Below are 12,482 nucleotides of genomic sequence, written 5' to 3' on the forward strand. Positions count from 1 at the left end.
CCATTGAGAACCATTATGGAATAACATGTAGTAATTTGGGTTGTGCTTTATCCTTTCCGATTGGCTATGGCTCCTGCCTGTCACTGTGTACTTGAACTTCTTTCGTGCCTGAAGTAGGGGTGGGACGACATTTGCGTATCTGTGCTTTGCATAAACATTTCCTGCCTAGTTCGACACAACACCCCTGACATTACTCACTGTGAATTACTCTTACAGGCTTGTCATGGCGACGCACAGAAGCTCAGGAAGATCATATTATATAGTATTTTCCCCACCTGACTCAATAATAATTTTTTGTTTTCATTATTAAAAAAAAATATTGAAAAATGAAAGGTAAGGCCAAAGTGTGGAGAAAGAAATTATCTACTCATGATCACAAACATAGAAACTAATCAGTTAAGCATGGTGGAGGTAGTGTCATGGCTTGGGCTAGCATGGCTGCTCTCTGAAGAGGAGACTGAAAGGAGAAACCCCCTAAAATAAACAACAACTGAAAGAAGCTGTAGTAGAAGCCTGGGAAAGCAACACGAAAGAAAAAAACGGGGTCACCGGCTTGACTCAGTTACTGCAAGCAAGGCATATGCAACCAAATATTCAATGTGATTTACTTTAAGACTATTTGTTTCCATACTTCTGCTCACCAAAATCCTGTGGTCTGCATCCAAACGTGCCATAGCTTAAGTTGTTTAACACATCTAGATGTAAACATCAGGGAATGAAAGCTGAAATTCTGATCCATCATATCGCATTCATCTTCTGATCTCAAACCCAAATATCTTCAATGCATAGCGAAAACAACGGAATTGACCTTGCTGTTCCAAATAATTGACCTTGCTGTTTCAGAGGGGACCGTATATCATTCAAATGTCACCACATACATGCACACATTCCTTTACTGCGCACACAGGGAGAATCAATATCGAAAAACACAGCCTTAGGAGGATTTCAGATCGCCCAACTATAGAGAATTAGGGCGGCGGTTTATTTTTGATATGAAAACCCAACAGGCTGACGCTCATCTCTGATTACTTATTGACAAGCGCGCGCACACACCCACATCTACATACACACACATCATTTTCACCACAGCCTGGATTATGACATGCGGCGCTACACTGCCTCCCAGGAACGTTCCTCTATTTAGGCCACTCATTAATTAATTAATAAAGGTCACCTCCAGTGTTCAGTGAGTGCAGAATGTTCAATGGTATGTGTTATGAAGATCAGAATGGGAAATGAAGCCTGGCATTTTAACTGTCACTCACGCTGTACTGATCTGGTGATTTACATCTGGAAGCAGAAGGGTTTTGCTTTTCATTTCGTGAATGGAGTCCACATTTATGGAAACAGCTTATTGAGCTGATCACACTCCATAAAACTTCACTCTTACCTCTTCCTCAAGCCAGTCGTTGTACTGCACAATGCTGGCCATGGCAACATCTGCCCCTTTCATGTAAAACGTGATCTCCCCAGTGGCCTCCTCCTACAATTTCAATTTCGACAAAACAATAACGTGTTATGTTAACATTAATGTTAAAGGTTAAGTGCAATCATAAACCATGCCTACTTTTTTTTTTAGATCTACTTTTAATTGTACATGCATGCGTGATAAATCTCGCTCCTCATTCACATCTATACCATCATATCCATCACCATCACCATCAATACCCTAATGTCCTATTTAACACACGCTCAGACGCACCCGGACGATGATGCCCATGCGCTTGCTCTCGGAGGTGAAGGGGAAAACCTGCAGGATGCAGAAAGTCAGGATCTGGCCTGCTGGAGTCTTCAGTTGTAGTGAGCTCAGGTCTCTGTTGACCAGGGTCAGGCCCACACTCTCCGTCCAACGCACCAGGGACACCTATATAACATCACAGTGTGGGAGTGAGTGTGTCCTCCACCAGTCGTCCTACAACACATTGAGATTATACCGCTACACAATACAACTGTGTAACTTAAACAACCTTCTGATGCGTCACCGTTAAAAATGTAGCAAAATGAATAGTTCCGCAACTCAAACAAAATCTGCGACGCAATTTGTGGTGTTTTTGTGCTTTTTTTTCTTTTTGCCGAAAAACTACTTGAATTGGCAAAATTGTCTTTCGCTGTGATTTTTATTGGTAAATGAGACTTTTTAGCTGTACTCATGTGAATCGAAGAGGGCTTTGAATGAATGCGTGTCGTGATGATGTCACATGACTCTTTTTCGCCCAGATCTGCGGTCTATTTGAAAAAAAATCGCAAGAACGACCAAACATTGTGGAGTTTGCTCGATTTTGCGTTGATTTCTGCTAACGCAAAATGGCCAAATTCTGGAGGGACTGATTTATTCAAAAACATTTCGATATACTTCGTCTTGAGTGTACGTGTGATTACTATACACAATAACTGACGCATTGTCCTGTACTGAAAACAATGGAGAATGTGTTTACTCAAAACTCCTTTATAACGGAAGACCAAGAGCTGCAAAACAGTCGTTAGAAAGTATTATTTTTCCATGAACATTTTCTCATTTTAATAAGCTGAAAGCCATCTCAAAATTTTAAGTAAATGATGTGAGCCACTTCAACTAGTTCTAGTCTTTTTTTATTTGTATTTTTTATTTTAAAATTGTCTCCTGCGTTGAAAACTTTTATTTTAAACGACTGTACACAGAGGTTCACAGAAAAGCCACTGGCGGATTTTTGGATATCCGTGCACCACGAATACTGAGAACTATCTCTGTGAGGCTGGTTTTTCAGTGCTGGTGTACCTGAAGAACACGTATAGAGCCAGAGTCATGGCTGAAGACAGTTTGCGTCTTTTCCTCAGCTTTACCGAGCCACTACTGGACCGCCTCGCGTCCTCTATCAAAGCTCAACCATCCCACTGAGTGAATAATCCAAAACTTTTTGGACGGGGCTGAGGGGGACTGATTCACAAATCATTGTCATTCTTTTAAGGTCTAATCGGATCAGATCTAATCTAATCCGACGTTGTTTTGATTGTGGCGGTACTTCGATATTACTATATAAATGTACACAGGCACACACTTATAATGGAAAGACACCAGCCCCAAAAGGGTTGTTAAATTCCATCAAGGATCCTTTAAAATGTGGCTATATAACTCCTATTCAAACCCCAGCAATAATATGCAACAATTACATATGATAAATGATCGCTTATCAAACAGTTGTTATCCAACATTCTAACAACAGTTGATGAATAAATTCTGATTAGTCACTTAATGATAGAGTAATTATAGGTTCTGCTGAAACGCCAGTTTGTTTATTATACGATTTCAGAATAAAACTGTGATACTGAGCGTTCATTATGATCGCCCGACCCTGCTGCTTGTCAGAATAAAGCCGAAGAGGCATCGGGTGCACAGCGGGCGCTGATACTGACAAGGCCGTCACTTTAAGTCACACACACGCGCGAACTAAACACTGAGCACTAGTCCCCTGAGAAAATTAAATATTGATCACGCTGAAAGAGGAGACGACAGGGCAGATAAGACGTGAGCAATAAAGGAAATAAATAAATAGACATATCAAGGAAGAAGAGAGGACAGGCAATTCCACTCGAATAGATGGACGGTTTTGTCTCTTGCACCTCTTAGAAGATGGTTATGTCTAAAGAAAGGCTTGAAAGGAAAGATTAATGCTCCGGTAAACAAGAAAGGAGGGTGTTCTGGGAACGATCACGTACAGAAATATCGGATGATGGGATTTTCTCAGAGCTGTCGATATTTTAGAGCGTCTCTCTCTTTTACTACTGGATTTGTACAAAATAAAACGGAGCCTCAAATGTCAGAACTGCTCAGCTAAAAAGAGAAGTTTTATTAACAAAACAAAACAAAACACCCAGCTGAACTACCATGTGATATATCTCTTCAACTGCCTAGGCATCACTGCTATTTAACACCGCTTACATACACTCAACTCACTGGCTCATGCCGTTTTATTAATTTTATACTATACAGTAAGAAGCAAGTCATAAATACCTGCTCAGTGTCTCAACAGAAAATTTCCTCATGTGTGACCTATTCATGCCCTCCCTGTCTCCGATATATATTAAGCGTCCTCTCAGATTTCTCTAACAAAACAACGTCTATGTTATCATTCAGTGAGGCAGTAAATTCTAGACTAGAGCGCTCATAAATGCCAAATATTCGGCTATATAGAATTACACACATTATAAAGATGGAAGGAGCAGAAGGCCAGTGTATTAATGCAACGTATTATTTTGGAGCGGAACGGTATCTGTTCTGGCAGGTACTGAAACATGGCATTCAGAGAGCGCAGAATGATAAAAAAAGGTGGTGTAGAATTTCAGGGCGAGTGAGAAGGTATAGGTATTTCGTAAAAAGTCATATATCCAGATGAAATTAATAAATGGGAAACAACAGTATGGATGCAGGTTCACTGTGGTGTTGATTTTTTTTTTTTTTTGGTTAAACATATACTTGCATTAAATACGTTCCATACAAATATACAATTTGAGCTTTCACTATACACATGCTATTCAAATTCAGTTTCTTAAACTAAATAACCCTTAATGGAAAAGAATGGACCGGAAAAATCTGACAAATACACACCATGTTCAGCATGCCGGACATGCGAGACTTATGATCAGAGCCATGCTTTTGCTGTGGCTGTCACAAACTGCTGTTGTATTGGGCACTACACAGGTTCTACAATGACGTTATACAGAGAGTATATGTAGAGAAAGGAAGCCATTTGGGATTTGGCCTGGGTAGAGAATTTTTCTGTTTCTTATAGGCAGCCTATTAAAGCAAATGTAAGCTACTAGTCTTTTCTGCCAGTCTTTTTTTTTGTGGCATTTGGTAGACGCCCTTATCTAGAGCGATTTTGCTCATTTATACAACTGTGCATTTGAGGGTGAAGAGCCTTGCTCAAGGGCCCTGCAGTGGCAGCTTTGCAGTGCAGGGATTTAAACTCACTCTGAAACAATATAATTTTTGATTGACAACTGACTATATAAAATTTTCCTCTTCTGCGGTTTATGAAATATGAAGGAATAGGTTATATTAATATTGTATTATTATTAATGTGTCTGAATAAAATCAGATGCTCATTAATCATTTTAAATAACTGAAACCCAATTGCAATTACTAAAGCTATTTGACAGCCTTAATTTATCCACATATGTGAACTAGTTCTGTAAGAAAATCAGCTATGTGCACTCTGTAGAATCATACAGACTGCAGTTCAGTGGCTGTGCGCAGACTATATTCTCTACACAGCACTCACCTCATCTGGGCTCGATGCCTGATACGTTCGGTTGGCGTCGCTGAAGTCCTGGTCGGCCTCTGTGCCCTCGGGCTCGGCGCTGGCACCGTTAGAACGGGACTCGTAGACGGGCGTGACATTGTGGCACAGGGCGATGGCCTTCACAGCCTCGTTGATGCGACTGCTCACACTCTTACGCACCTTGGGCCCGGATGGTGGTGCCTTACGGGACGGCGTAGAGCTGGCACTGTTGCCATTAGACACAGCTGAGCTCACCTGCAGAATACGTACACATGCACAGATTTGAGAATACCATGCTCTTATTCTAATAGATTAATTGGCTTGTAATTACTGCAAAAGGTTATGAGAAAGTAAAAAAAAAAAAAAAAAAAAAAAAAAAAAAAAAAAAAAAGGATTAACAAGATGACAGACAAGTATAAGAAGCAAAGCTCAACCAACAAGGTGCCTCTACACTCTATAATATAGTTTTGTCTATTGTCTATCTGACATGTTACACCCCAAAGAGCACATAGTGCCTGTGTTCATGTTCAAGTTCATGTCATGAACACTACTAGCTCAATATCCCACTAAGGGATATGCAAAGACACATCATTCATCTTTCTCCTGTCATAACGGTCCATGAGGGCTGCAACCACCAGCTGCTGTGTGTGTACCAGTGCATATGCGTCTGTGTGTCTGTGCGAGTACGCCTGATGAGAGAGGCTCTGCTTCACTAGAGCGGGTGATTTCTCCCGATTAGCCCCTTTTCCCTGAGACAGCTCCACAGAGGAGCAGAGATGACAGGCTTCGAACTGAAACCCAGCACAACAAACTCGCACAGTCGTGGGCGTGAACATGACAGAGAACAGGCAACATGTGGACTTCACCTGGTCACTATTTAAACTCCTGCTTTCAGCGAAGGATGCTAAGCCGCTCGAAACGATTTGCTGCAGAGGTGGCAACACTGCTAGCAAGGAAATCTTAGTAGGCAGAGAGGAAAAGGACAAATCTGACCAAACTAGACAGCTTTTTTTTTATTTCAGATGCCCAAGTTCAACACGTTTTAGTGCCACGTAAAAAATAAAAATAAAAAAAATAAATGAAGATTACGAGAATAAAGTTGTAATATTTTGAGAATAAAGTCAAAATTACACCACGGTAAAGTTAGTATTAAATTGGACATTTTCAGATTCGAGATTCGCTCGAAAAAAGGACAAAATATGTATTAAAAAATAAATATATATATTCACACATACATACACGCACACACACATATATATATAGTTTAATCTCACAATGCTACGACTTTACTCTCGTAATTTTGACTTTATTCTCAAAATATTACGACTTTATTCCTGGAATCTTAATTTATTGTATTAATTTATTTTTTACATGGCACTAAAACGCTGTCGTAGCCAAGCAACACTAAGAAAACTTTAAGGCCATAAGTTCATTCTGAACGTCATGACCTCAATTTATTTATTTATTTTTTTAAGGGACCATAGACACCACATTCTCACCCACTCGGTGTCTAAAGGCTCACGAGATCAAAGTGAGTGAACAGGATAAAAGCGGCCGCATAACCCGAAACCTGAAGCTACCAGAAACAAATGAACATATTTTATGTCCCATGTCTTTTCCCCTTCAGCGAACGGGCTTTCCTGCTGTTCAAATTTTATTCACATTTTGATCCGAAACTTCTGCTTTAGTTGGAAAATCCAAAAAGCGCCGTTTTCAAGTGACTCGAAAAAGGTATGCTGTGTCTAAACCATAAATGTTGGAATCTTTTTTCTATACGTAAAATGATGAGGAGACTGGTGAACACACAACCGGACATCTTTCCTGTTTTCCCAGCCTTCTCCTTGACCAGCACCACACACACACACACACACACACACAGAACTGCAGTCACTGCAGCACGGAGCAAATAAATGAGCGCTTATCAATAACCCACATTATGTTTATTGATGCCTGTCTAATTCAATTTCACCAGGATTTCATTACACACGGTCTGAAGTGCCCTCTAGGGGAACAGATATAACAAGGAAATGATGGATTGCTGTGGCTGTTACAGTTACAGTTAACCTGCCAGTCACATCATCATCTCCGTAATGTATGCTGTGGCATAAAAATCTATGAGGTGTACGGTTTACACACAAGCATGCATGCAAAGAGTGCTGATGAACAAAGATGTTGAGGATCTAACAAATATGTGATGATAGCGTGAATCTAACATGGATCCAAATGTAAATGCAGATCTAAATGTACTCCTTATAGGTTATAAAACATTTACAGCAGTCACTTAAACCTGTTACCTGAACACATTCACCCCTATGGAATATCTGAATATTCCCCAAGGCACCTGTTCAAGAGGAAGGAAGCCTCACCTGAATTTCCTGAAGCTCACGGGAAGAAGAAAAGCAAGTTCTCTCGCTCTTGTTCTTTATTTTCAATGATACTGTGATATTGATAATGACTGTCAAGGTGACAAAGTACAACCCTGTGAACTCAGAACCAACATGAGGTCTAGTCCTTCTTGCTGCTAATTTGTATACCTCAAATACCATTAAAATACATTTAAAACTGGAGAGAAGCTAATGAAGAAAAAACTTTTTCAGATATTTGACCTTGCTGTGACTTTGTGGATTAATTCCAAAATCTAATCAATGCATTTGTTGATTACAACGAGAATTCCATATACATCCTCTGGCGATATCATGCTAACGAGAATCCTGGACGGACAGATGTACGGACGGACGGATGCATGGATGGACAGATCTTAGATAGCCAAAAAAAAAAAATATGGATCTTGAGTTTTGAAACATGAATGTGCAAGTAACATCTCTGTACGACAAACAAGAAGGTAGCTACTGAAGAAAAATATATATTTCAGACATTTGACCTTGCTGTGACCTTGATTTGGATCTGCTGGTTATAATGAAAATTCCATATAAGGCCTACAAATATTCAACCACTCGTTGTTGAGATATCTCTCCAACAATAATCACAGATGGACGGACAAGCCAAAAACATACCGCCTTCCACACCGACTGGCAGAGGCACGGAAAATCTATTTTAATTCATTGGAATATTACTCAACCCTGTTACTTTCAGTCATGTAACTCATTTAAGAGCAAAATGCAGCTACTGTCAGCAGACACCAATGGTGTAAAAAAGTGAGATATCGTTGCCTGAGATGGATTAATACTTAAATTTTTTATGGTTAAATGCATGTTTTCCTACATTTGAAATTTGATCAAAAATAAAGTTGGGCTCAATGGCACTGCAATCGTGGAATCACCCATTTAAACACACACTTCCTTCAGAACTGCTCTGTCTCACCTGAGCGTATGACTGTATAATATGGCTCTGAATCTCGTCCATGGTGTCCATCCCGTATGACACGGTGCCAAGATGGAGTCGCTTAAACACCATCTCATTCTGAGTGAGGGTGCCTGAGAAAAACAAAAAGCATACCAATGAACCTGGTATTAGCTATGTGAACATGCAGCCTGATAATACATGAAGCAGATGACTGATCAGAAAACCTTAACATATACACTCCAACAGGAATAAAGTAAACTTATCGAGTATACCCTGAACGAAATTTCCATCTGAATGTAACGGGTAGTCACATCACAGCACGAACGTCTGTATCCGATTACATTTCAAATAGGAAACCTTGCATTTATCACCAGCTTTAGATTATGTAAATGGTCCGCCATAAAAAAAAATCTCGGTGAATAAGCAGTCACTACAGACATGCTAACGTATTACAATTAGTGTGAGAATATAAAGCTGTGATTCGAATTACAGTCTGCACAACATTCAGAGCTTACGTTATTGAAAAGTAATCAACGCCTTCTGACCAATCAGAATGGAGAATTCAATAGCACTGTGTTATAAAACTGAAACCCCAAGTGAGTCGACCAGAAAGTCATCTAACATCCTGAACTAATGTTAACTAGTTTTTACACTGTGGCAGGACTCGTGCTTCTCGTTGTCACGGTAGCACTATGAGTCGCATCGGACATGCGGATAAGCCTGGCATGTAATCAGAGAATAAAAAAAAACCTTAATTATATCCACTGGGATGCTTTGTGAGAAGTCAGATGACAATTCAGAACTCACAGTGAGTGAACTTGAATAATCTTTAAAGGGTTTTACTGAGATGTCGGTACCTGTCTTGTCAGTGAGGAGGTAGACGAGGCGGCCAAGCTCTTCAGGGATAGTACTGGTTCTTACCACTGTGCCAGGGATATTCTCATCCTTCATTATCATCCAGCCATATGCAGACTTCCCCATGTCCAGATTCACCCTCAGACTAAATGAATATAATATAGTTTGCTAAGAGAGTTTGATATTTAAAAAAAGAAAAAAAAAGTGTGCACTGGGAGGCAAAGAGACACATTTGGAAAACCAGGAATTTCACTGGTCTTATTGAGTGCAATGGAGAGCTCTGCCAGATCGGCATGGTGCATTATGAATGCAGTGCAATAAAATAATTGGCAGTGATCACTCAGCAAAGCTAAATATTACAAGAGTTCTCCTTGTGTTTAGCCAATTAAGTGAGAGATTTTCTGAGAGGGAAGAATTTTTCACACCGTATAACGGAGGTCCTCATTGTTATTGGCGTATTTGCTAGTGGGCCAAGTGGAGGCTTGATGAACATTATGATTAAATAAAACAAACCTGGCCACAGCTACAATTTATACAGCGAAGTCCAAAAGTCACATTAATAATCTAGGTCATTTCATTTCAAATTGGAAATAAACAGAAGGTTTTAGAATTTTTAAATATTTAAAACAGAGAAAGTATCTTGAATATTTTAATATTTTAGGATTCCACACTATACTAGGGGACGTACTAAATTCTAGGAACCTCTGAAATTCATGTAAAAATTTCAAAGATTCGACTTTTCCCTCAAGCTGCTGTCAGTAATATAATTTGCAATGAAAATCGTAGTATTAAATTAGAAAAGAATACAACATTAAAGCATTTTCACTAGTGCTCTCAGACCTTTGGACCCAACTGTATATAATATTATAAACTGTAATGTAGCATTAACTTTAAAAAAAGAAAAAAAAAAAAGAAAACAGTCTTTTAAATTGCTTATTTCTCCAAAGATGTGTTTGACATGGTTTAGTATTATTTGCTAGACTTCAATAGAACTGTCTCAGTGCGTCGGGAGAGATAAATGCACTGACGCATTTATTACACTGACGCATCAGCCAAAACGGCGTCCGTTGTGCTAGTGGTGTGTTTAAAACATCTAAATTTGTAATATTTCATTGGTTTTGGTCCTGCTATGGTATTTACAAAGTGATGATTTTAAAGTGGTAAGAATAAGCCAGGTCTACCTGATGGGGATGATGTAGGAGAAGAGCACTACGAAGCGGAACAGGTTACGGAACCAGGGCCCGATGAAACCCTGCAGAGCCACCATGACGATCGATAGCACCAGCTGGGCCAGGAACAGGGCCTTAGTCAGACGATTTAACTCCAGGTCCAACAGGCCCACCTGAGCGAGAGCAAGAGGAGAGAAAGTGGGACGTTATGTTCTGGGTTTTTTTAAACTGTATTTATTTATTTTGAATTCCAGCTTCCTGCTTGTTTAACTGTATCAGATATTCATTTTTCCTGAATGCTTAGTTTAAGTGTGCTAGGAAGTAAAGATGGACTGTTTCGGTAAATAAGTAAATAATCATAAAACACGACAGGGCATGTGGTCATGGGAAAACAATCAGTCGATGAAGTGTTGTGGCATGAAAGTGAAACAGAGTTACTGTTACCACAGAGAAGTTGATTATTTTCCTATAACAGCATGCCTAAACTGTTTTATTCCTTTTATACCACTACTTTTAGTTGTAATACTACCAGTCTGCCAATGAGTAAATGTTTTATTAATTAAAATGACACAACCTACTGTTAAAAAGACACGGGATACTTATTTGTTTTATACCGTGGAAGAACTGCAAAACAAGTTACTTCCTGTTATCACTTACAGTACAGAAGTTACAGAAGCACTAGCGTCGCTTTTTCCTCTCTTAAAAGTTTTAAAGTTAATAAATCAACATAAAAAAAAAACCCTGAGAAACCACCAAGCAGAAAGCCCACTGTCAGAAAAGCTTTACTTCTGACTTTTACAAAGCACTGACACTGGAGACTCCTTCCAAACATGTTAACTAAAACTCTCCATCACAGAAAACTGTATTTTCCACAGAAAACCAAATCAAACACGCCTTGTTATAAATCATGCGGATTATTCTGTGGAGCATCCGTCAAACAAATCCCTGTAAATTAAACCTGCGAGTTAAATTACTGGAACAACCGTCAGTGCTGCTGTTTTAGGAAATTAATCAGCACTTTCGGACCAACCGGAATCATTAATCCGTTTAATAAAAAAAAAGTGTTGTAATGCAACTCAAATGAAAGTAATAATGACTGTCTAAAAGCAAATGATTGTGAACAGCAGTAACCGTCTACCTAAACAATCTGTGTATCTCTGCACCCCGGCAAGACCGCGGGAATGCTGTGTGTGTTTGTGTGTGTGTGCATGTGCAGGCACAGATGAGTGGCGCTTCTGCATAAACCTCCCACTTGTTGCTGCTGCTTAATGAAAACACTGGAGGAAAAATAGGAAAAGGAAAAGTGGAATGCTTCCATACAGGAATGGCCTTTCTACAAAAGAGCTTTCCCTTCCCCTTTCATTTTCAAGTGTGCCCCTCAGCCAATGGAATATGTGGGAAAATTATGTCAAAAAAGAAGTCTTCCTCCTTTTTCTTTCTGCTAAGACCAGCAACAGAGCCTCCTAACACTGAGCTCTTTCATCTAAGAACGCTAACAAAAACAGCAACACATAACTCGGCCCTCTGTGAAAAAAAAAGGCTGCTTGAAAAGGACGGGGGAAGGGATTGTAAGAAAAGGGGGAAAAAAAATTCCAGCAAATACTTTGCTTGTCATGTCCCGATCCCCAGAGAACTAGGCAAACTGGGTGAGCAGTGACTGATTTATCAGCTGTGGTTTAACACCCTCCGCTGCTCCCAGCCGCCCTGCTGCCTCACTTCATGCTTCATGCTTGAGCTAGTAGGGAAAATAGGGGATGGGAGGATTAAAATGAAGAAAAAATTACACAGAAGACATCGTTCGCAGCTGAAAGCAAGGAATCTCCTTTTATAAGGGCAAAACAATGAGGAGCTAAGTTTTTTTTCTCTCTCTCTCTCCCTCTTTTGCGAGGCTGGATCG

General features: G+C 39.7%; 1 protein-coding gene across 1 annotated transcript in view; it reads right to left on the reverse strand.

The window, feature by feature from the left end:
• The window catches only part of atp9b (ATPase phospholipid transporting 9B), a 52,278-nt gene that overhangs the window by 12,431 nt on the left and 27,365 nt on the right, over positions 1–12,482 (reverse strand). Inside the window, exons 12-17 of the mRNA XM_053612633.1 lie at positions 10,598–10,758; positions 9,419–9,561; positions 8,580–8,692; positions 5,259–5,513; positions 1,703–1,864; positions 1,391–1,483 (exon numbers count right to left, since the gene is read on the reverse strand). Coding sequence (XP_053468608.1) covers positions 1,391–1,483; positions 1,703–1,864; positions 5,259–5,513; positions 8,580–8,692; positions 9,419–9,561; positions 10,598–10,758 — 927 coding nt within the window. The remainder of the gene's footprint in view (positions 1–1,390; positions 1,484–1,702; positions 1,865–5,258; positions 5,514–8,579; positions 8,693–9,418; positions 9,562–10,597; positions 10,759–12,482) is intronic.

Source organism: Ictalurus furcatus, chromosome 24 (assembly GCF_023375685.1).
Source record: "Ictalurus furcatus strain D&B chromosome 24, Billie_1.0, whole genome shotgun sequence".
Classification (NCBI taxonomy): domain Eukaryota; kingdom Metazoa; phylum Chordata; class Actinopteri; order Siluriformes; family Ictaluridae; genus Ictalurus; species Ictalurus furcatus.